The sequence below is a fragment of the Myxine glutinosa genome, chromosome 1 (assembly GCF_964187855.1).
Source record: "Myxine glutinosa chromosome 1, kmMyxGlut1.1, whole genome shotgun sequence".
Classification (NCBI taxonomy): domain Eukaryota; kingdom Metazoa; phylum Chordata; class Myxini; order Myxiniformes; family Myxinidae; genus Myxine; species Myxine glutinosa.
Genome location: NC_136261.1, coordinates 384625693 through 384651031, shown reverse-complemented (window position 1 = coordinate 384651031; position 25339 = coordinate 384625693). Strand labels below are relative to the sequence as shown.

The window sequence follows — 25339 nt, the reverse complement described above, 5'->3', positions numbered from 1 at the left end:
TAAATTCAAATTTCACATGTGGAAAAAGTAAGTACACCCTTGGCTCTAATAGGTGGTATTGCCCCCTTTGGCAGAAACAACCTCAAGTTGGCATTTCTTATAACTGTCTTCCAGTCTCTGACATCGCCTGGGTGAAATTTTTGCCCACTCCTCCACGCAGAATTCTTTCAGCTGTGCAATGTTTGAGGGGTTTCTTGCATGCCAAGCTCGTTTCAAACTGCCCCACACACCCATCCCCTCCCCCCCCCCCCCCCCCCCACAACATCTGGATGGGATTTAGATCCGGGCTTTGACTTGGCCATTCCAGAACACTCCATTTCTTTCTTTTCAGCCATTCCTTGGTGGATTTACTGGTATGTTTAGGGTCATTGTCATGTTGCAAGGTCCACCTTCAGTTGAGTTTCAACTTTCCGACAGAAGGCCTCACATTATCTTCAAGCACCCTCTGGTAGAAAGAAGAATTAATTAATAGTGGATTCTATGATGGTGAGCTGCCCAGGCCATGATGCAGCAAAGCTGCCCCAAACCATAATATTTCCACCACCATGCTTTACAGTTGGTATCAGATTCTTGTGCTCAAATGCTGTCTTTGGTTTTCGCCAAACATGTCTTCTGGTACTGTGGTCAAATAGCTCTCCCTTTGACTCATCTGTCCAGAGCACATTGTTCCAGAAGTGCTGGTCTTTGCCGAGGTGTTCATTGGCAAACTTTAGCCTTGCCCTCATGTTCTTTCTGGACAGCAAAGGTTTCCTCCTGGCACACCTCCCATGTAGATCAAATTTGTGCAGCCTCTTTCTAATGGGAGACTCATGCACTTTGACATTAACAGTGGCAAGAGCTTCCTGCAGGTCCCGTGATGACATTCTGGGGTTCTGAGAAACTTCTTTCAGCATCTTGCGGTCTGCTCTTGGGCTGAACTTGCTGGGGCGGCCTGGCCTGAACAAGTTGGCAGTTGTTTAGAATCTTCTCCACTTGCAGATGATCTTCCGGACAGTCGAATGATTGGTTTCAAATTGTTTGAAGATCTTTTTAAATCCATTCCCACACTCATAGGCACGTATACACTTCTTTCTGAAGGCCTCAGAGAGCTCTATTGGTCTTGGCATGGTGATTCCACACATTTCAACAACAAAGAGCAAACCAAACTAAATGTCTGAGGTTTAAATCAGACAGGTTCCTCCAAGATCCTCTCCAACGATGTTCCAATCATTTGTACAGGAGCTGGTGCACCTGATTTTAATATTAGGTATTTGAAGTAGTGATAAATGTAGGGGTGTACTTACTTTTTCACATGCAAAATTTGCATTTATGTTTATTTAATTATACAATGGACTACAAAATGTAAATGTTTCATGATATTTGTTATATTAGATCACCTTTATCTATCAATATTGTTGAAATGAAGATCAAATAGCTGTATGTTGAAATATGTTGAAAAAGTCAAAACTTTACATGGGGTGTACTTACTTTTTCACGTGACTGTGTAGTCACATTTTAACTGGCACTGATCATGCATAGCGAGAGATGCGTTTTTAACTGGAAATGGGCGTTCACCAGTGTGAATTTTCATGTGCTTTGTGAGGTTGGCTGATTGATTGAAAGATTTTCCACAACTTGTGCATTTCTATGGGCATTCACCATTGTGAATTCTCATGTGCCTTGTAAAGTTGGATGACTGATCAAAAGATTTTCCACATCTTGTGCATTTGTACGGCCGTTCACCATTGTGAATGCTCATGTGTGATTTAAGGGTGGATGATCGATTAAAAGATTTTCCACAACTTGTGCATTTGTATGGGCGTTCACCATTGTGAATGCTCATGTGTGATTTAAGGGTGGATGATCGATTAAAAGATTTTCCACAACTTGTGCATTTGTATGGGCGTTCACCATTGTGAATGCTCATGTGTGATTTAAGGTTGGATGAATGATTAAAAGATTTTCCACAACTTGTGCATTTGTATGGGCGTTCACCATTGTGAATGCTCATGTGTGATTTAAGGGTGGATGATCGATTAAAAGATTTTCCACAACTTGTGCATTTGTATGGGCGTTCACCATTGTGAATGCTCATGTGTGATTTAAGTTTGGATGATCGATCAAAAGATTTTCCACAACGTGTGCATTTGTATGGGCGTTCACCATTGTGAATGCTCATGTGTGATTTAAGGGTGGATGATCGATTAAAAGATTTTCCACATCTTGTGCATTTGTATGGGCGCTCACCATTGTGAATGCTCATGTGTGATTTAAGGGTGGATGATTGATTAAAAGATTTTTCACAACTTGTGCATTTGTATGGGCGCTCACCATTGTGAATGCTCATGTGTGATTTAAGGGTGGATGATTGATTAAAAGATTTTTCACATCTTGTGCATTTGTATGGGCGCTCACCATTGTGAATGCTCATGTGTGATTTAAGGGTGGATGATTGATTAAAAGATTTTTCACAACTTGTGCATTTGTATGGGCGTTCACCATTGTGAATGCTCATGTGTGATTTAAGGTTGGATGAATGATTAAAAGATTTTCCACAACTTGTGCATTTGTATGGGCGTTCACCATTGTGAATGCTCATGTGTGATTTAAGGTGGGATGATCGATTAAAGGATTTTCCACAACTTGTACATTTATATGGGCGTTCACCATTGTGAATGCTCATGTGTGATTTAAGTTTGGATGATCGATCAAAAGATTTTCCACAACGTGTGCATTTGTATGGGCGCTCACCATTGTGAATGCTCATGTGTGATTTAAGGGTGGATGATTGATTAAAAGATTTTTCACAACTTGTGCATTTGTATGGGCGCTCACCATTGTGAATGCTCATGTGTGATTTAAGGTGGGATGATTGATTAAAAGATTTTCCACAACTTGTACATTTATATGGGCGTTCACCATTGTGAATGCTCATGTGTGATTTAAGGTGGGATGATCGATAAAAAGATTTTTCACAACGTGTGCATTTGTATGGGCGCTCACCATTGTGAATGCTCATGTGTGATTTAAGGGTGGATGATTGATTAAAAGATTTTTCACAACTTGTGCATTTGTATGGGCGCTCACCATTGTGAATGCTCATGTGTGATTTAAGGGTGGATGATTGATTAAAAGATTTTTCACAACTTGTGCATTTGTATGGGCGCTCACCATTGTGAATGCTCATGTGTGATTTAAGGGTGGATGATTGATTAAAAGATTTTTCACATCTTGTGCATTTGTATGGGCGCTCACCATTGTGAATGCTCATGTGTGATTTAAGGGTGGATGATTGATTAAAAGATTTTTCACAACTTGTGCATTTGTATGGGCGTTCACCATTGTGAATGCTCATGTGTGATTTAAGGTTGGATGAATGATTAAAAGATTTTCCACAACTTGTGCATTTGTATGGGCGTTCACCATTGTGAATGCTCATGTGTGATTTAAGGTGGGATGATCGATTAAAGGATTTTCCACAACTTGTACATTTATATGGGCGTTCACCATTGTGAATGCTCATGTGTGATTTAAGGGTGGATGATTGATTAAAAGATTTTTCACAACTTGTGCATTTGTATGGGCGCTCACCATTGTGAATGCTCATGTGTGATTTAAGGTGGGATGATCGATTAAAGGATTTTCCACAACTTGTACATTTATATGGGCGTTCACCATTGTGAATTTTAATGTGCCTTGTGAGGGTGGATGATTGATTAAAGGATTTTCCACAACTTGTGCATTTATATGGGCGTTCACCATTGTGAATGCTCATGTGTGATTTAAGGTGGGATGGCTGACGAAAATATTTTCCACAACTTGTGCATTTGTATGGGCACTCACCATTGTGTTTGTGCAGGTGTGATGTAAAGATGGATGAATAACTGAAGGATTTTACACAAATTTTGCATTTGTGTGGGTGTTCATCTTTCTCTGATTTGTGAGCCTGGTAAAAATTATTGTGTGCAAACAATTCAGTATTCGTTTTGCTGTGTTTGGAAAAAGTCCTCTTGTTTGTTTCAGTTGGTGAGTTCTGGGGGCCTGTGTCTACGCTGTTCATAAAAATAGGTGCAGTCTCCCTTGCAGATTCAATGGATCCATCTGCAAATACAACATCAAATGACCTGTAAAAAATGTGATTTTGTTCAATACTCTTGATATAATTTTGACAAATGTACACAAACATGTGCATATGTATTTGTTCCACTGCAAAAAAGTAAAAAAACATCATTGATGTAAATATGCAGTACTGTGCAAAATTTTGGGTTTTCCTCAAAAAAAAAAAATGTTTTATACCTCTCCCACTGCCCCCTTCCCACGCCCCCCCAAAGCCCTCGCCCTCTCTCAGATCTCTCGATGTCTCCATGTCTCTCGGTCCCTGCTCTCAAATGTTGTGTTTGTGTCCTTCCCCCTCTCTCCCCATCTTGTCTACCGCTCCCTATGTTATATGTTTTATGTGTCGGTTTGTCTTTCTGTGTGATTAATGTTCGCTCTTTCACGAGCCTCGATATTGTATACAAAAAAAAAGAAAAAAAAAAGAAAAAAAAAAAGATATTCAAACTGTTGTGGTTTTAGAAAACCGCTCAGAGGCAATGGCAACCACCATACAGGTCCCTTCGTGTGGTTATTTCCATAGTGTAAGATTAGAATAGCTCCTTCTCCTCGTGTGATGGGTTAGAGTGTCATCGAATGCGTTGTTGAAGGTTCGAGATGACGTGTTCTGTGTCCGAGCTCTTCTCTGAGCCCAGACCTAACATTAAAAAGACCCACATTAGACCCCTAAAACTCCATTTGACCATCAAGACCCTTTGCCTTGAGACTAGATTTTGAATAATATCGGATGAACCCTTTGAATACACCAGGCATGCCAAGTCACAGACAAGGTTTCTTGTGTCTCAGCTTGCCTTTACTGAGTCTAAACGTGTCATAACATGTCACATTTTGTGACGTTTCATTGTTTTCTCCAGTCGTAGGATTGCTTCATGGTTTTCTTCAGCAGTACAATTGCATTCTTGATCCACTCACTATTGTGTGTGGTCCCATATGTGCAACAATAATACATCTAATTTGATTGATCGATGCGTTTCAGATCCAACATTCTTAACCCAGGTGGTAAAGGGTGATGAGTCGTGGGTGGAAGGGTATGATCGGGAAATGAAAGTATCGACCTCCCATTGAAGACACCTGTGTCACTGAGACCTTAAAAATGAATGTCAGTCGAGATCGCAAGTGAAGGTCATGCTGATTGCGTTCTTCGATGCGGATAGAATTGTTCATGCAGAATTTTTTCCCAAAGGTGCTACCGTCAATGCGGCTTTCTACGTGGAAGTTATTAAACAGTTTTCAATCTTTGAAACATTATTTTCAAATCTTGGGCACTTATTATGATTTGTTTTCTGTCCCATTTGAGCCGACCTTTTCTTAGCCATTCCAATGAGCCTTATTGGTCTATTCTCACTCTGTCCAATTATTTTTTGTACCTCCCTCCATTCTACGTACATTCATGATGCAGTTTTTTTGTAAAACATTTTGTGGATGGTAAGGAGTTGTCTCGATTTGTCTAACTTATTGATTTCTGATTGGGACCAGTTCATTATTTCGCAGCTGTATTGGAATACAAGTACTGCGAGCTGGTTTATGGCTTTGATTTTGTTTCTTGGGGAGAGGTATGTTTTCAGGATCAGCTTCGTTCTATGTTGATATTCTTTGGCAATTGTTTTGCGCATTTGTTTGTGACATACCTGGTGGCCCTCTTCCCCTCTGAGGTATTTGTGTGATGCTTCATTGTCTAACTGCTGCAGTGTTGTTTCAAGGTCAATTTTTATGTTATCTGTATTTGTTGGTTTACCTTGTACAAATGTGCACCGGCACACTTATCTCGTCCAAATGCCATTTGAATGTCCTTGGAGAACCGTTTTACTAGTTTCAGTTATTCCATCAATATTTCATAATTTGCTGTGAAGAGCATTAAATTATTAATGTACAGTAGATGTGTCACCTTTCCTTCAGTCGTGGCTAAAAATATTGGCACCCTTGGGGTGTACTTACTTTTTCCACATGTGAAATTTGCATTTATGTTTATTTAAAATATACAATGGACAACAAAATGTAAATGTTTCATGATATTTGTTATATTATATCATCTTTATCTGTCAATATTGTAGAAATGAAGATCAAATAGATGTATGTTGAAATATGTTGAAAAAGTCAAAACTTTACATGGGGTGTACTTACTTTTTCATGTGACAGTACATATATATATATATATATATATCACCCCAAATATATATTTAAAGTCTTCACCCCTTCACCCCAAATATATCTTTCTATAATTCACCAAATGTCCGTCTGTCCGATCGAAGGTACTGCAAAAACGGCTGAACCGATCGCAACGATATTTTGAGTGGGTATTGTTATGGATTAGTCACTTCCGTTTTTGTGGTTTTCATCCACTGTAAACATTTTTGATACCATGTATTATTATTGTTGTCGTTTGAGGGAAATAGATATTATTGTTTTCAGAAGGTAAAAAAAATTAATGTTTGAAATGAAACCGGAACCGGACGACGAAGAAGAGGAAGAGGGAGAGAAAAGAGGGCGGAGCAAGTGAAGTCGGAGAAGAAGCTAGTTGCTTCAAGGTCCTGAGCGAACGTTGTCGAACGAGAGTCGCGAGTGAACTTTTGGGTTTCCCGGGAAAGGGATTCCTGCGACAGAGTGGTTATCGCTGACAGATCAACCTGTGTGTCAGGTTTTGGCGGTTGTGTCCGGAGAAAATCATCAGAGTGCTGTTACGCCACGAGAACGGGCCGTCGGCCATTTGGACTCGCATGCTTTGCTTCGCTTCAGCAGTTTTCACTGCATTCAGACGTTTATCTGGTGCGTGTGTGTGTAACGTGGATTTTGAAGGTAAATCTGCGGTTCGCCGATTTGGAGCAGTGAACGTCCATACCCGAGGGAGTGATTTCCCAGTCGCCTGGAGGGCGCCTTTGGATTTCCTAGTCGCCTGGTGGGCACCTTTGCGAAGCTTTGGCCGCATGACTGTGCCCGTCATCCGAACGGGATTCTGGTCGATTAGACATCGTTCTGATGATCGCAGGAGCGGATCGACTTTGGCTTGAAGCTGGGATCGACTTTGGCTTGAAACAGGATTCAACTTTGGTTTGAAGCCGGGAAAGAGACATTGGGAATGTTCTTGATTCACTCACTTGGAGCACAGTGAGTTATATATTACGCAACTGATGGTACCATCATAGGACATATATTGATTGTACTTTTGATTACTATTATTGTTGTACTGTTATTCTTGTGTGATCTTAATACAATATTTGTTTGTTCGTAACAATTGGTGTGGCGTCACCATTGATCTTTGACATACAGAATAACACATTTTTCTGCCGTGACTCCTCTCGGGGCTCAGAGGTACACTGACCGGGGGTTGGGGAGGAGCACGTAGCAGAAATTGGGGGCTCGTACTGTGGAGAAATTGGGGGCTCGTACTGTGAAGAAATTGGGGGCTCGTCTTTGCTGACAAAATTCCCAAAGCTCATCCGGGATTAAATTCCCTAACATCCTCGTCCAGGAGAGAATTCCCTAAAATTCCCAAAATTCCCAAATTTGGAATTTTTCTAACATTCCAAATTTTTCAAAAAATTTGGAATTTTTTTTTTTGTGTGAAGGTTAACAGGTGCTAACTAATAGTCACCATGGTGTTTGACGCAGAAACGTTTGCGGCGTCCCCTAATGAGGCACAGTTCCAAGCGTTAAAAAGATCAGAACTCTTGATATTGGCCAAACATTTTAACTTGGAGGTCCGAGCTCATATGAAGAAAGCAGAGATGCAGACATTGGTGGTAGAATCTCTGGTGGGACAAGGAATATGGACAGAGGTAGCCTCGGATTGGTTACCCAAGGAAAAAGAAAATATGGAGCTCCGGAAAATGGAGATGCAACTGCAGAGTCAGGAAGGGTTAAAAGAGTTGGAATGGAAAGCCAAGGAAAGAAGAGCAGAGGAAAGGAGAGCTGAAAGGGAACTCGAGGAAAGAAGAATAGAACAGGAACAAGAACTCGAGGAGAGAAGAACAGAGGAAAGGAGAGCTGAAGAAGAAAGAAGAGCAGGGGAAAGAGCAGAGGAAAGGAGAACTGAAAGGGAGTTAAAGGAACGTGACATGGAGTATCAGAAGGAGCTTAAACTCAAGGAGCTGGAATTAATGGGAGAACGGAGAGAAGTCGTATCCATGCCGGCTAGTTCGACAACTAGTCAGAACACTTCGGATGTTGGTAGGCATGTGAGGCGGGTTCCACCCTTCAATGAAAAGGAGGTAGCCAAGTTTTTTTTACACTTTGAGAAAGTGGCTCAAATGCTAAAATTGCCTGTGGGGTCCTGGACTATGTTAGTGCAAAGTGTTCTGGTGGGTAAGGCTCAAGATATCTATTCGGCTTTACCGATTGACCAATGTGCAGATTATGAGACAGTGAAGAAAACCATTCTCAAAGCCTATGAATTGGTCCCTGAAGCTTTCCGGCAAAAATTCCGGAATGCCAGGAAGAGGGAGAGTGAAACCCATGTGGAGTTTGCCAGAATGAAGGAAACCATGTTTGATAGGTGGGGTGATTTGAAGGGGATTGGGAAAGACTTCAAACTGTTGCGACAATTGATCTTGGTGGAGGAATTCAAACAGTGTGTCCACGCTAACATTAAAGTACATCTGGATGAAAAGAAAGTACCAGAGTTGTATGAGGCAGCATCCGTGGCAGATGACTATGCCTTGACAGGATGGGGTTCCACAAACCTAACTTCTCGCCTAGAGTTAGCCAGGGGAGTTATGGTAAATCAGGTGCGGAGAACAAATATTCACAGGCGGCCTGGAGATGACAATGAAGACAAATCTGATACCGCAACTTTTAGGGATCAGAAGACTACAGTTCCAAGACAGACTAATCTTCCGGGGGGGCTCGAGGCAGACCACGAGTTTTTCCTCCGGGCCTACTTGCGCTTTTTGCAAGAAACCTGGGCATTTGATGTTCCAATGTTACGCACTGAAAAGGAAAAATCAGGAGCGGAGTCAGACTAGTACAACTCCGAATGCATTGGCAAATACGAGAAATCGTCCTTGGAGGACAGTGCCTTGTGAAGGATTCCATGCCAAAGTCACGGCATCACAGAACGACCTTGTTCAAGGGGGTTACAAACCTTTCATTTCTGAGGGGTTTGTGTCACTGGATGGAGACTTAACGAACCAGAGACCTGTTATGGTATTGAGGGACACAGGAGCACATAAATCTTTGATGCTTGAAGGCATTTTGCCATTGCCAGAGAAGACGGCAACTGGTGTTAATGTTCTTTTACAGGTGGTTGGTGGCTATGTTAAAGCTCCACTTCATGTCATCCATTTGAAGTCTGATTTGGTGTCAGGACCGGTCACCGTAGATTTACAAGCCACTCTTCCTGTAGAGGGAATCTCTTTTGTTATCGGGAATGATTTGGCCGGTGGTCCAGTTTCTGGTAATCCGATGTTTGTTGAAAAGCCTAGATTGGAAAATAACACCGCACACAGTTAGAGCAGGAGATGCCAGGTATCTTTCTATCCTGTGCCGGGACTCGTGCTATGGGTAGGAAGCGCTCTGAAGAGAAGGAGAAGGTACTGATGTCACGCTTTGCACAGGCACTTCTTGTCGAGTACCCTGAAACTAAGTGTCAGCACACACAAGTCATGGATGGAGGCAATGTTGGCAAGCTCTTTGTAGGTGGACTGAACTTTGACACAAGTGAAGATGTTCTGGACTCTATCTTTGGCAAATATGGACCACTCTTGGAAGTGCTGCTGATAAAAGACAGGGAGACGCAAAAGTCGAGAGAGTTTGGCTTTGTCACATTGGAAAACACAAAGGACGCCAAAGATGCAGAAAAGGATTTGAATGGCAAGGATTTGGATGGTTGGACCATAACAGTAGAGAAGGCAGGCCATGGGCGTCGAGGGGGCTCCAGAGGAGGAAAACGTGGAGGTAGTTTCAGGGGTGGCTATGGCTCCCGGGGTGGGAGTCGCAGTTTTGGTGGCGGCCGCAGTCGTGATTACTACGGAGGCTCCCAGCAGCAGCAGCGCAGTTTTGGCAACTCTCGATGGGATGACTATTACGGTGGTAGCCGAGATGGGGACCGCTACTCACGTGACTACAGCACCCGACTCTACAACCGCGATTATGATTTTTATGATCTAGAGAAGAGTTGGAAGCACTGAGTGCTCAGGATCAGCCGAGCCAAGATTCCTACACGGATTAACCCGTGAACTCCACGTTCCTAAATGCGTCCATGCAGTGAATACTCCCAAGCCTCACCACCCAACCACCATGAAACCTGGCTCTCAGCTCGGCCTCCTTCAAAAAGTGCTATCGATTTGCTTTGCTTTGGATTTTTGATCATAACTCCTTAACCTTCATTCAAAAAAATGAAAAATAAAAATGAGAGGTTGATGAGGTGGAGTTTGGCTTTGCAGGAGTTCAACTTGGAAATTGAGCATGTAAAGGGCAGGGACAATGTCATTGCTGATGCTTTGTCCAGTGTGAACTAACTTTGGAAATTTCTGTAGGTTGCTTGGAAGTTTTGTTGCTTTATTTTTGGGAAATAGTAATTATCGTTGCTCACGGGAATTGATGATTTGGGTGTGAGTTTTACTTTTGTTTGTTAAAAGAATTTTTGCCTGCAAAGAAAGTTTTCAGTATGTTCAAACTTTCTTTCTTGAGAGGGGGGGAAGTGTTATGGATTCGTCACTTCCGTTGTTGTGGTTTTCATCCACTGTAAGCATTTTTGATTCCATGTATTATTATTGTTGTCGTTTGAGGGAAATAGATATTATTGTTTTCAGAAGGTAAAAAAATTAATGTTTGAAATGAATCCGGAACCGGATGATGATGAAGAGGAAGAGGGAGAGAAAAGAAGGCGGAGCAAGTGAAGTCAGAGAAGAAGCTCGTTGCTTCAAGGTCCTGAGCGAACGTTGCCGAACGAGAGTCGCAAGTGAACTTTCGGGTTTCCCGGGAAGGGATTCCTGCGACAGAGTTATCGCCGTGACAGATCAACCTGCGTGTCAGGTATTGGCAGTTGAGTCCGAGGAGAATCATCGTCGTGCCGTTACGCCTCGAGAATGGGCCGTCAGCCATTTTGACTTGCGCGCTTTGCGCATCCCAATGCGCAAAGGTCTTTGCTTCGCTTCAGCTGTTTTCACTGCATTCAGACATTTATCTGGTGCATGTGTGTGTAACGTGGATTTTGAAGGTAAATCTGCGGTTCGCCGATTTGGAGCTGTGAAACGTCCATACCCGAGGGTGTGATTTCCCAGTCGCTTGGTCGGCGCCTTTGCGCAGCTCTGGCCGCGTGACTGTGCCTGTCATCCGAATGGGATTCTGGTCGATTAGACATTGTTCTGACGATCGCTGGAGCGGATCGACTTTGGCTTGAAGCTGGGATCGACTTTGGCTTGAAACCGGATTCAACTTTGGTTTGAAGCCGGGAAAGAGACATTGGGAATGTTCTTGGTTCACTCACTTGGAACACAGTGAATTATATATCACGCAACTGATGGTACCATCATAGGACATATATTGATTGTACTTTTGATTACTATTATTGTTGTACTGTTATTCTTGTGATCTTAATACAATATTTGTTTGTTGGTAACAATTGTTGTGGCGTCACCATTGATCTTTGACATGCAGAATAACACATTTTTCTGCCGTGACTCCTCTCGGGGCTCGGAGGTACACCGTGACCGGGGGTTTGGGAGGAGCACGTAACAGTATTCCTGGGACCCCTTGGAGTAAAATAGGCTATATTGTATTTCCAATTTTTTTCCGATTTCCCAGTTTTTCCAAACACTATAGAATAATATTTACCGATATGAACAGTGATGTGGCTTTTATTGAAATTCTACAAATACTGTTTAGATTTTGATGAGAATTATGAACCTGCCGCGAACTCAGAAGTGGACAGATGACGGCAATGTGCGGGTTTGATAATATCCCAATACAACCGTCATTCAATCGTAATGTTAAATGGTTTAACGTTAATCGTGTTCATTTTTTTTTTTTTTTTTTTTTTTTTTGTGTACAAGATCGAGGCTCGTGAAAGAGCGAACATTAATCACACAGAAAGACAAACAGACACACAAAACAAATAACATCGGGAGCGGTAGACAAGATGGGGAGAGAGGGGGAAGGACACAAACACAACATTTGAGAGCAGGGACCGAGAGACATGGAGACATCGAGAGAACTGTGGGAGGGAGAGGGCTTTGGGGCGGAGGCATGGGAAGGGGGGGGGGGGGGTGGGAGAGGTATAAAACATATGGACACTGCCAAGACTTCCAGGAAAGAAGTTGGAATTTCAAACAAGGTGGATCTGGGGTGAATTAGTGGGGGTAGAAAAGATCAAGGTTTTGGATGGGGGAAGATAAGAGATGGTGATGAACAGCTGTTTTGAAGACCTGGAGGGAGGAGTGTGATTGAAGTGAGTATGGGAGTTTGTTCCAGAGGCGGGAGAAAAGAGGAATGAAAGAGTGAAGGTGAGCAGAGAGCCGAGATTTCGGCAGTTTAACCATCAGAGGGTGGCTGGCAGATCTTGTGCGACCTGTAGGAATATTTGGGGGACAGAGCACAGAGAGAGCTGGGGGAGCAAGGCTGGAGAGGAGTCGGTAGAAGATAGAAAGACCACCTACCTGCCTGCGGTGAGTGAGTGAAAGGCCCTCAGAGATAGCTTCATCGCGGGAGATTCCAATGATTCTGAAAGGTTTGGATTCAACAGCGTGAAGCCGAGCCAGGTGTGAGGCAGGAGCACCAGCCCATAGGGGAGAACAGTATTCCATTGAGCTGCGGATGAAAGCCTTGTATGTGGTGAGGAGCTCAGGTGTGCCCAGGAAGGACTTCGCACGACGGAGGATGCCCAGTCGGCGACTGGCTTTGGAGGCCAGCTTGGAAATGTGGTTTTCCCAAGAAAGATCATGGCAGATGGTGAGACCCAAAAGCTTGAGCGACAGAACTTCTTGGAGAGGATTGTTGAGAAAGTAGATGGGAGGGTTGTCCAGTCGATCTTTTCGGAGAGACATAGTAAGAGTGTGAGATTTGTCAGGATTGAAAGACATGTTCCACATGTTTGACCAGTCTGTGATTTTGTCCAGGTCTTCAGAGAGCGAGGAGGCTGCAGACTGCCGATCTGAGGGAAGAGGAATGGAGCGGCAGAGAGTGGAGTCATCAGCAAAGAGATACAGAGGATTTTCCAGAGAGTCGGAGAGATCATTGATAAAGACCAGAAAAAGCACAGGGCCCAGCACACTGCCTTGGGGAACTCCAGCCTGAACGGGAAGGGGAGATGAGAGAAATCCATTCAGGGACACACGTTGACTACGACCAGAGAGGAAGTCCGCAAGCCATGCATGGAGATTTCCATGGATACCATAGGAGGAGAGTTTGGTGAGCAGAGCTGGGTGCCAGACCGTATCGAAGGCACGTGATATGTCAAGGGAGACAGCTCTGATTTCCTGTTTGGCATTGAGGACCTCCATCCATTGTTGAGACAGCAGAAGCAGCATGTCCAGAGTAGAGTGACCTGGTCTGAAACCAAATTGATGATCAGAGATCAAGCCATTGGAGAAGAGGAAAGATTTCATATCCGAAGCAATGATGGATTCCATGACTTTGCTGATAATTGGGCGCAGGCTGATTGGTCTGTAGTTGCAAGGATCTGTTTTTGCACCTTTTTTGTGTAAAGCGGTAATGTTTGCTGATTTCCAGGATGCTGGCAGATGACCTTGAGCAAAGGATAGGGTGAAAAGAACAGAGAGAGGGTGAGATAGAGTTCGTTGAGATAGAGATTGTTGAAGTATCAATTGATGATTGGAATTGAGTGAATACAATGACGATTTTGATTTCGTAATTGTATTCACCCAACCGTACGGAACTACACATCAGGATTTCAATATTTGTTTATGTCATGAATGTTGTTGAAAGTTTATTTTTTATATTGATGTTATTTAATTTGTGATTGGAGTTATGCTGTTTGGAATGAAAAAAGAGATATCGAGTTCAAGTGAATGACGAAATGCCATGATGATATATTTATTTTCTTTCTAAACTTTCTACTTTCTCAGTATTATTCTACTTTCTAAACGTGAATTTACGGATCGCCACATGCAGATTCGCCATTGACTGGGTATGGAACACACGAACCTGTTTGTTTGCGAACAGGTACGTTTTTCAGGGAAGTCCTTCACGAACTTGCTGTCCATGTCCACGTGCGACTGAAGGTGTGACAGGAATGTGGAATTTATTGGTTTCATGCTTTAGCATTCGCCGTTTCTGTATTGTCTGTTTGCTTCTGGCCTGCCACCCGTGCGTAGAGGAAATTACATATACCAGTGAGGTACCCGTGCTATGCACGGGTACCTCACTGGTATATGTAATTTCCTTCTCTCCCCGTGTTCGTTCGTTCGTCCTTCGACCATGTGTTTCACCCCACCGGTTTTTTTTTCTCTCCTTCCTTCATAACTCAATCCTCACCAGCAGACACTTTTCCAATTCCAGTTCTCACCATACTTCTTCAACTTTATCCTTTGTAGTGAAACTATACCAAGGTGAACCCAGGGGTGCTCGCTACGGAAGGGGCCGTCTATAAAACCCGGGACAACCAGGGCGTGCGGACACTTCAGCGAAACTCACTGTGACATTATCCAGTAGTTTGAATGGTATGTACGCCCCCAAATGCTGCGCTGCGCTAACCATTGTTATATTGAATGTTGTTATATTCACCTCGTCCTCGTATTGTTATATTGATGTTATTTTGAAACTACCATTGCTGCTCATGAATGGTCTGATTTAATGCCTGTTGCATGCATGTATATTTACAGGATGTACTCCAGATCTAAATGATATTAAAGCCTACCCAGAGGTCAAGTCGTGTCTGAGCTTGATTTTCACGACATTTAATATCATTTAGATCTCCGGGGAATGGCTGACCACAAGACGATCGTGGTACCGATTCCCGGAGCCGACCCTCAAGCTGAGGGTTCTGCATCGGAGTTCGCTCGCAGGCTCAAACGCTGCAGAAACACTTTGCGGCTCACGAGACAGAGCCCACCGCTGCGATAAAGCTGTCCGGGGTCCATCACACTGTTTGGGACATACGCTACGGCCCTAGCCGAGCTGAAGCGCCTCTACGTACACGGAGCGCTGTGCACGGCCGGCATCAACTCTCTCAGCGGAGACTGCCAACCGTCTGAATCGATCGATCGCTTCGCGCAGGAGCTGCGCTGCTTCTTGGCAGACTGCGTGCCGTTCGGACCCATGAGCAAGTGCAGGACGATTTGCTCCGAGGTTCATTCATCACCGGAATAAGTTATGGAGTCTTGCGGCTCCTTCTCTTGGGGGTCGCGGAGCTGACATTTACAGAAGCACTACGGCTGGCACGCGTATACACAGATGTCCGAGAAAAATTGACCGCATATGATCACCCACGAGTCGTGGCAGGGACCTCGCGACACGCGTGACCACCACGACGGACGTGTCTCTGGGAGCTCCGGAAGCGGACTCCGCTTCCGGCCTCACTGCTGCCACCGCTGCCCGGCCACGGCCTGCCCGGTATGCAAAACGTTATTTTCGTGGAAATCGGCAGCATCCTTGCTCTGAATGCCCGGCCCGAGAGGCGACGTGTCACCTGTGCTCCGCTCCACTAAGGGCCATTTTGCAAAGGTCTGCAGAAAGGCCGCTCGGGGCACACGTTCCGCTGATCGTGATTCCGTGACGAGTGGAGATCAGACGGAACATAGAGCTACTCGGTGGAACCATCTCATCCGCGCGAATCGCGCACTGCTCGTCGGAATCACGCCGTCACGACCGGCTCACTCTGACCACTCGCTACTCGGTGGCCCATCTCCTCCGCGTGAATCGCGCACTGCTCATCGGAATCACGCCGTGTCTCTCACGACCGGCTCACTCCGACCACTCGCTACTCTGTGGCCCATCTCCTCCGCGTGAATCGCGCACTGCTCGTCGGAATCACGCCATCACGACCGGCTCACTCCGACCACTCGCTACTCGGTGGCCCATCTCCTCCGCGCGAATTGCGCACTGCTCGTCGGAATCACGCCGTGTCTCTCACGACCGGCTCACTCCGACCACTCGCTACTCTGTGGCCCATCTCCTCCGCGCAAATCGCGCACTGCTCGTCGGAAGCACGCCGGGCCTCTCACGACCGGCTCACTCCGACCACTCGATACTCGGTGGAACCACCTCCTCCACGCGAATCGTCGTGCACTGCACCCATCGCGTGCTAATACTCTGGGTGGCCCGCGATCCCATCCTGCTTCCCATCACCTCCTCGCCGCGAAGCCACACGTGGCACCCATCGCGGGCCCTCTCTGTGACGCTGGCGATTCCTATCGCTGCTCGTCGAAACCCCTCTTACGCGCGAGTCACGCGCCGCACCGTCGCTGGATGGAATCACTACAATGCACGACGCGCCAGTTGCGCGCGCCGCATCTTCACTGGATGAACCCCTTTGCATGCGGTTCCTCTCGCGGGCCCTACTCTGTGAGGCCGGCGATTCTGATCGCTGCCGTCGCAAGCCCACCTGCATGTGGCTACTCCCCGAGGCCGGCGAACTCCGCTGCCCGGAATCGCCTCAATGGAGGCTCGCTTGGCACCATGCAAGGACTCGTCGCAGCACGGATGAATTTCTACGGACGTCGAGCGGGACCTTCATAGCCTTTCACGGCACTCGGGCTTATGCTTATGGAGGTTGATCGGTGGAACCATATAAATCCTATAAGACCTATAAATCCTATAAGATGATCGTTCTTCTTCGTCCTGGGTTTTACCTGATTTGTTGTTCCCGTTCTTCAAACGGCGTATACGTGTACCACCTGCGACCTTTGTACACCGACTGCTTTCATTCCTGTTTCACACCCCGCGTTTCACCCAATTAATTTAATATGTTAACTGTTGGATTAATGTGGTGTTGGTGTAGAGCAGGCTTGACGGACCAAACGGCCTCCTCTTCATCCTTCATGCTCTGACCCGAAAACGAGACGCTACTTCAGGTCGTGCGGTCTATCGCTGCCAAGCATGCTCGCCACCTCGACTCGGCGGGCTCACCCGCACTGGATCAACAGGCCGAGCTCAACTTTCGGTTTCCCTCGTATGCGGTGCGTCTAGATATTACTTTCGCCCGTCGGCAGGGATCGTATTCCGTATACCGATCTCGAGCTCGCTCGAATGCTGCGGCCCCATGGACGCGAGACTTTAGATTTCAGAGTGCTACTTTACTCTGTCTGGGGATGCCGCTCAGCTAGAACTCGCCGTCAAACCCGCCCGCACGCACGCGCCCGAACTAATTGATGACGTCATCGACTATATCATGCGTTTGCTTTACAGCGTCATTAACGTAATTGCGTGCTTCCCGCGAACTCGTCGGGGGATTCATTTACATTTCTCTGTACCTGGGTAGACTACGTACCAAATGTCCTTTACGTAAACGCCGTAAACAACGTAACGCGGCGCTACCTCAGGGTCGGGCGCCAGCGCCGTTAGGGAGTACACGGTGACCTCGTGAAATGGTGACATTGAGCGTCGCGCCCGACTCCCTTGTCACCTGCGCATGTAACGGGGCACCGTACCGCCTGCTCGCCCTCGACCCTGGGCTCGTTGTTTACTCTGGGCTCGTTGTTTATCGGACAGAGCTCTTGGCTCGTACATTTCGAGCCTGCGAGACGCCTCGTCTGATTCCATTTTCCCTCTGCCCGGACTGCCTGTGACTCAGCCTGACCCAGACTGTGAAGGTCGTCTGTCTTCGGTATGCAGCGCGCTGCTGCACCCCCGGTGGGGCTCAAGAGGGTGGCGGCTCAGTGATGATATGGGCCGGCATCCATTATGGAGGGAAGAATCGGGACCGATGTTTCGTCTAACTCGCTAATCTTACGGTTTGTGGATATGTCCAAGGGATATGACCATGATGCTAATTTGTATGTCGCGCTGGTATTACTTAACTATGCACAAGGATACGTGCAAATACTCCCTACGCACGTGCAACTCCCTACGCACGATGGATATATTTCTGGGGTACACCGTGACCCATGGCTCTGTCGCTCCGGGTAAGGAGCGTCTGCGACCTTTGCTCGATATGGCCCCTCCCTGTGATCGGGCCACCTCGCCCCTTGGGAGCGTCTGTGACCTTTGCTCGACATGGCCCCTCCCTGTGATCGGGCCACCTCGCCCCTTGTTGGGGGGGGGGGGCGGGAGGTTAATTGATGCTCGCCCGGGTGCCGTCCGGTATAACGCCTCCCACCTCGCCCCTTGTGGGGCCCAGGATAGACACTTTGAGTCCATGGATGGTCGATCCGCCATTCCATGATGGTGTTGTATGGATGGATCGGTCGGACATCCGGGGATGGCCTATCCATCCGGGTCATCTAGCATGACAATCATCTCGACATCTCGACAATCCATCCGGGACAACGCTGGGACAAACACGGTTTGTCCAGCCGGTCGTCCAGGCAGCCTTCAGAGGCCGCTCATGTCTCGTGCGATCGCTGCCAACGGTAGATTCGCGTGCCGAAACAAGAGTTTGTAATGCGTATGTACCCTTGGGAGCCAGGGCAGGTACAGACTTACTGTAGTGCTGACTGTAATGGACTTACTGTAGTGGCCTCCTGTCACGTACTCTTACTTACTGTAAAAGGGGCTTACTGGTTTACACACCTTCCACATCGTCACATCTGCCTGTAATGCGTTGCCTTGCGACGAATGGACAGTCGCTCTTCGTCAAGGCGCACCTTATGTAATGAGTTGCATAACGCAAAGGTACACCTTATCCATCTAGCTACTGTGCCGACTACCCCACAGTAAGACTACTGCTACCCACGGGGCTCATCGTCTTCTCCCTGGGATGAACACTGCTTGCTCGGTTCGATATCTTCTTGATTGGGATTTCCTCCTCAATACTTCTATATCGGGGATTGATGCTAACCAGGCTAACAGGTTGAAATGCAGTAACCCTGCCATCGACATGGATTGACGTGACCCATTCGTTTATTGCTGATGCTTGCTTGCAACCTGCCGAGCGGCAGTATAGTTCTAACGGCGGGGAGAATGTAGTGAAATTATACCAAGGTGAACCCAGGGGTGCTCGCTACGGAAGGGGCCGTCTATAAAACCCGGGACAACCAGGGCGTGCGGACACTTCAGCGAAACTCACTGTGACATTATCCAGTAGTTTGAATGGTATGTACGCCCCCAAATGCTGTGCTGCGCTAACCATTGTTATATTGAATGTTGTTATATTAACCTCGTCCTCGTATTGTTATATTGATGTTATATTGAAACTACCATTGCTGCTCATGAATGCTCTGATTTAATGCCTGTTGCATGCATGTATATTTACAGGATGTACTCCAGATCTAAATGATATTAAACCTACCCAGAGGTCAAGTCGTGTCTGAGCTTGATTTTCACGACATCCTTCTTCCTTTGATCCACTTTGACAAAGCATTAACAAAGAATATAAAAAGTAGGCCTCTCCTCCCATACCAACACAATTGCTTGCACCCCAACCTTTTGTCCTCCTCCTCCTTCCCTTTCTCCTCGCTCTTCTGAAATCTGACACTATCAACAGCTCTCCCTACCTCCCCCTCCTTATCTTACCCTACCCCTCCCCTGCCCCTCCCTCCCCTATATTCAATGCTCCCCCTTCCTCGTCCTTAATGGCATGGACCTCAAACATCTGGGGCTTCGCTCAAACCAGATTTATCTCTCCATACAGGTTGCTTAATCTGCTTGACAAACTTTCCTCCTTCAAGATGTCTCTGATTCCTTAATATCTCTATCTGGTTACTCCCTCATCTGGAACGATAGAACTGAGCCTCGTGCTGTAGGTGGGGTTGCCCTCTTCATCAAAACCTCTCTTCCTCACTCTCCCTGCACTGCCGTCTCTCCACCTCACCACCAGGAGTACCTCTGGCTACGACGTCCCCTTCGCTCCCCCCCCCCCCCTTTTGTTCATATGTGTGTTGTACCGTCTACCAAACAGTGATGACTCCATCTACATCTCGCTGTCTGATAACATGGACAAATTTATATTGACTCATCCCAACTCTCTCTACCTCATATGTGGTGATGTAAACTATCATCATGCCAGCTGGCTGGGTGTGGGTACCTCTCACCAGCCATGGCACATCAGCAAAGCACTTCTGTGACTCATTGGGACTGACACAATCTGTCAATTTCCCGACACGGATCTCAGTCAACGGAGCATCTTCTCTTCGAGACTTGGCTATGACTAACTTCCCTGCAAATGTCTGCTGCTCTTCTTCTGCTCCAATCTGCTCATCCGATCATGTGCTTGTTAAAGTGGACATCTCTCTGGCCATTCTCAGAGAGCCTCCTCAGCGTCGACGAGTCTGGCATTTCACTCAGGCCAACTGGCATGGTCTTCAAGCAGCCATAAATCATCTGGACTGGTCTCCCATTTCTGCTGCCTCTGACATCAACTCATCCTGGGAATTCTTCCAAAGAAAACTGCTCTCTCTCGTGCACAGATTTATCCCATCCAGTCTTCAGTTGTCATACCCTTCCTTCCGTCCATCGTACACGGAATCTTGTGGTGAGGAAGTTGCTCTGAAACAACTTGCCTTCGCCTCCTGTACGGCAAATCCAACGGAAGGCAATCTCATCTCATTTCCTTTGATAAAGCCCGGAACAAGTGTGTGTCGACCCTCAGGAGAGCCAGGAAACAATATCTCTCTTCTCTCACGAGTGAACTCTCAAACCTATCTCCCTCTTACAAATCCTGGTGGCGTCTTGTCAAATCTGTTTCTGGTGTTTGTTCCCCCTCCATCCCCACCCTTACCTCAAACGGCTACACAGTTGCCGACTCAGCACGTGAAAAAGCTGAATGCCTCAACTCTGTGTTTGCCTCAAAATCTTGTGTCCCAAACCCGTCTGGCCCTGAGGCTCAAAAAGTCCCTGAATACCCAAAAACCCCAAAACACCCCGAATACCCAAAACACTCCGAAGACCAAAAACACCCCGAAGATCCAAAACACCCCGGAGACCCAAAACACCCCGAAGACCCAAAACACCCCAAAGACCCAAAACACCCCAAAGACCCAAAACACCCAAAACACCCCAAATACCCAAAATACCCTGAAAGGCCCAGAGGATCCAAAAGACCCCGAAGACTCAAATGGCACCGAAGACCCAAAGACCCAGAGGAACCAAAAGACCCTTAAGACCCAAAATCCCCAAAAGACACCAAAGACCCAAATACCCCAAATACCCAAAATACCCCAAATACCCAAAATACCCCAAAGACCCAAAATACCCCAAAGACTCAAAATACCCCAAAGACTCAAAAGACCCTGAAAACCCCAAAGACCAAAAAAGACCATTTAGAACCAAAATACCCTAAAATACCCCGAAGACCCAAAACACCCCACACCCCAAAGACACAAAATACCATTAAAGGCCCAGAGGATCCAAAAGACCCTGAAGACCCAAATGGCCCTGAGGACCCAAATGGCCCCAAAGTCCCAAAACACCATGAAGACACAAAAGACCCAAAAGACACCTAAATGGTCAAAAATGCCTATCCCTCTGAAACGACGTGTGGTGAGACGCGCGGAGCGTGCCGAGTCACGCAAGTAAAATCAATCAACAAGACGAAAAAGACATAAAATGTCATGGCTCCCATGTTTTTAGTAATTTTGCCATGCGGAGTTAAAGGGTGTCAGCTGGACATCTTTTGTTGGATTACAACCAAAAAAATCTGCATATGTATACTCTAAAGCATTGTCTTTGTGCCAAGTTCGAATAAAATCGGCCCAAGCATGTCGAGAAATGGTTGGGGGACATGGTTTCGCAACAAAATGGCCACCAATCGGCCATCTCAGATCAAATCTCGAAAGAAAATGATGTGCATAATGTAACCAATCATTCATTTTCTTTGTCATTCAGTTTGAACAAGATTAGTAAATGCATGTGCAAAAGATGGTTCAGGATGTGGTCAATATTGGGTTTTTACACCTAAAATGGCCGTCAGTCGACCCTCTTTGATCAGATCGCACAATAAAGGGAGGTGCACAATGCACACATATATGCCATCATGTGGTGCTTATGCCAAGTGTGATCAAAATCGGGCAATGCATGTTCAAGAAATGGTTGGGGAAATATTAAAGTAACAAAATGGCTGCCAGTTGGCTATCTTGGATCTGATCTCAAAGGAAAATGACGTGCATATATTAGCCATCATTCATTATCCGTCTGCCAAGTTTGAACAACATCATGAAATGAGTGTCTGACAAATGGTTGAGGATGTGTTCAACATAGTTTTTGTTTTACACGGAAAATGGCCACCAGCCGGCCATCTTTGATTGCAACACGAAAGAAAATGATGTGCAGATGAACACCATTATGTCTGAACAAAATCGGTCCATACATGTACGAGATATGGCTGCAGACAGACGAGACCCAATCCATAAACCTCCATTTTGGACAAAGTCCAACAGGGGCTATAATAACAGGTGTCAAATTAAAATGCAATCAGAATTGATTGTACAAATTAAGGAAAATAGGATGCAACAAGGTATATTATTGTCGATTAAAATATTTTATGTCATAATGAAGGGGATAATTGATGTTTGAGAAATTGATCTACCATCGTGGTTATATCTTACAGCAATTAAATCATAATGTGGTCTTTTTTTTTTCTTAACACCAGAGTTCATCATCAAACCGCTCAAATCAAAATGTGGAGACAATAAAAATTAGGGTGGCCCAAAACCAAAAGAAGTTTGAAAAGTCACGCTCCTACCTCATGCCCCCATTCCTTTGACCATTAAAAGTATACACCATAAATTTCAGTCAAATTGAATAGTATTTAGAGGTCGCTCCGAAATGCACATTTCCACCCCAAGAGCAAGAAATACAGATTTTGTAATTTAATGCACACAAATAGACCAACCAAAGCTACTAAGTTAAACGGATATTTCAAACACATATGAAACATGGATATTTCGAACTCAAACACATTCCAGCATTATCAGACAGGTAATTCAAAATCAGAAGACTGAATCAATCATACAACAATAATTATTTCAAAATCCAAAGCGTCGATCCATGGTTAATCGGCACACATCACATCCAAAATCACATCTTGAGTGTTGCCTTGGTGGATGTGGGCTTCTCTTTGCGGTGGGTTGCCACAAAAGTGGCGCCACGGTCCAACAGCTTCACTCAGTCCATCTCAGCCGCTACTTCTGGAGTGATGACCATACGGTGGCGCTTGCGCTTGGGGGCCAACGGCTGCAGCTTTGGTTGGTACTCGTCGTCGTCAATTTCACTGCTCTCATCTTCACTGATGGCGGCAGTCCCTGAAGGGCTGGCTCTTTCAAAGGAACTTGTCAAAGCATTTGCCCTTTGGTTTCGTGCGGGTTTCTTTTTGGGCTTGCATAACATCCATACCAGCCATATAACAACTCTGTGGGTCGTCCCGCTGCATGAGGAGAAACTGCTTGTCCTCCTCGTTCTTCATTAGCGTGAGTGCGTCTTGATGAGCAATGTCGAAAAGATCATGTCGGTCTGCCATGAATATTTCCTCCTTCGCATGGTCGGAATGTCTTTTGGCCGCGATTCTTCTTCAGAAGGAGGTAAGCGTTTCATTGCTTTGTGAGCTTGGGTGCGGCGTTATCAGGGCGCTAGGTGGGAATACCGGCTTTCTCCCAGAACTCATTGACAGCTTGGATTGTGAGTTTCGCGCTCTCTCGTACACTCATCCCATTCTCCACATGGTGCTGAGCAAAGAGCCGGAACACACTGCCTTTTCTTGGCAAACCGGTGCCTTGGATACTGGACTGGGCTTTTCTGAGAAGCCAAACTTTGGACAAACTCCTTGTCGTTGACATAGTGCATGCCTCGCTTCAACCATGAATAGGAATGAATCAAAAACTGACAACATTCTTTGCATATGACAACGACATTAAAGCAGACGATTGAGGTCGTCCAATCACTACAGTTCGAGGCAAATTCAAATATTCAAAAAGTCACTCACAAAACGCAGGCAGAAACAGATATCTACAACAACAGACAGCGCAGAAAATATCACACAATACAATGGAAAGAATACACGAACTCAACTGACGATAACAGTGTATATAACAACATAAAGATTAAAACTCGGCATTTGGAGCGACCCCTAAATGTGATCCAATCGTCTTGATTTTTAGTTTTCCAACTCCTATGGTCTAATGGAGCAAGGGCATCGGGTAGGAGCAGTATATTTCAGACTTTGAGATTTTACCCTATTGGCTTGGGCCAGCCTCGTAAACATCGCCAGAAACCTTCAAAGGGATGGTTCTTGAGGAGAGAAGCTTCAGCATCATTTGGTTCCGGTCGATCCAGGTGGACATCAATGTCATGCTCAGTTTGCACTTCCACTTTCACAAATAAATCTGGAAAAGTAACTTTTATTAAATGCAGGCACTCTTGTGTCAAATGTACAGCTGGTTCCACACTCTTAAAATATATAAAGAAATATTGCACTAAATCATCAGATGAAATTAAAATCATTAAAATCTCTTTCAAAACATTAAAATCTTTCTTGAATAGAGAAAGTAAAACATTTGCCTCAGGAATGGCATCATGTGAAAACATTATGACATCAAATAATTATGTTCTGTACAAACTGCCTAAGTTATGAGATGGTTTCTCCCTGACCACATCTTCAGTGGGAATTCCACCACCACAAAAAATGACAGCCAGCAAAACAGAAAAAAGCAACAAAAATGTACAGTGGCAAAATAAAGGTTTTCTCCACCAAACTGCTTTTATTGTCGAATTATAAACAATTGCAATCCAACATGTGACTGTTTGATTTTTTTTTGTCTCGAAAGAGTGTGGCAGGTTAACAAATTGTCAGGTCCATGGCTGATGAACAACAGCCTTGAACAGATAGCCGGACTGTCCTCAATTGCCGAGGCGGCCGAAATCTTGGCGGTACTGAAGGGGCAAGGTGCTTACATGCATGGAGCTCACGGGGCTTCTGCTCAAACCCACAAACACGACAAATGAAAAATGCCACAATAATAAATTTAACGAAATGAATGCATGGAATAAAAATGAAAGGTGAGGTAAACTAAATCCTCATGTGTAGACATCGACAGAAACCTTCATGGGGATAGTTTTTGAGGAGAGAAGCTTCAGCATCATTTGGTTCAGGTCGATCCAGGTGGACAATGTCATGCTCAGTTTTCACTTCCACTTTCACAAATAAATCTGGAAAAAGTAACTTTTATTAAATGCAGGCACTCTTGTGTCACATGTATAGCTAAGA

At 45.5% G+C, this 25339-nt stretch overlaps 2 protein-coding genes across 2 annotated transcripts in view; both read right to left on the bottom strand.

Annotated features, from left to right (window-relative positions):
• Nucleotides 1-1421: 1421 nt before the first annotated feature.
• On the bottom strand, nt 1422-4198 carry LOC144889554 (uncharacterized). The gene has a single exon (XM_078770236.1). The coding sequence runs from the start codon at nt 4169-4171 to the stop codon at nt 1625-1627; it is 2547 nt and encodes an 848-aa protein (XP_078626362.1). The 5' UTR covers nt 4172-4198; the 3' UTR covers nt 1422-1624.
• Nucleotides 4199-24961: 20763 nt separating this feature from the next.
• LOC144889557 (uncharacterized) overlaps nt 24962-25339 on the bottom strand; it is a 50945-nt gene continuing 50567 nt past the window's right edge. The window contains exon 3 of the mRNA XM_078770249.1: nt 24962-25281. Within this exon, the coding sequence (XP_078626375.1) occupies nt 25142-25281 (140 nt within the window). The 3' untranslated portion in view covers nt 24962-25141. The remainder of the gene's footprint in view (nt 25282-25339) is intronic.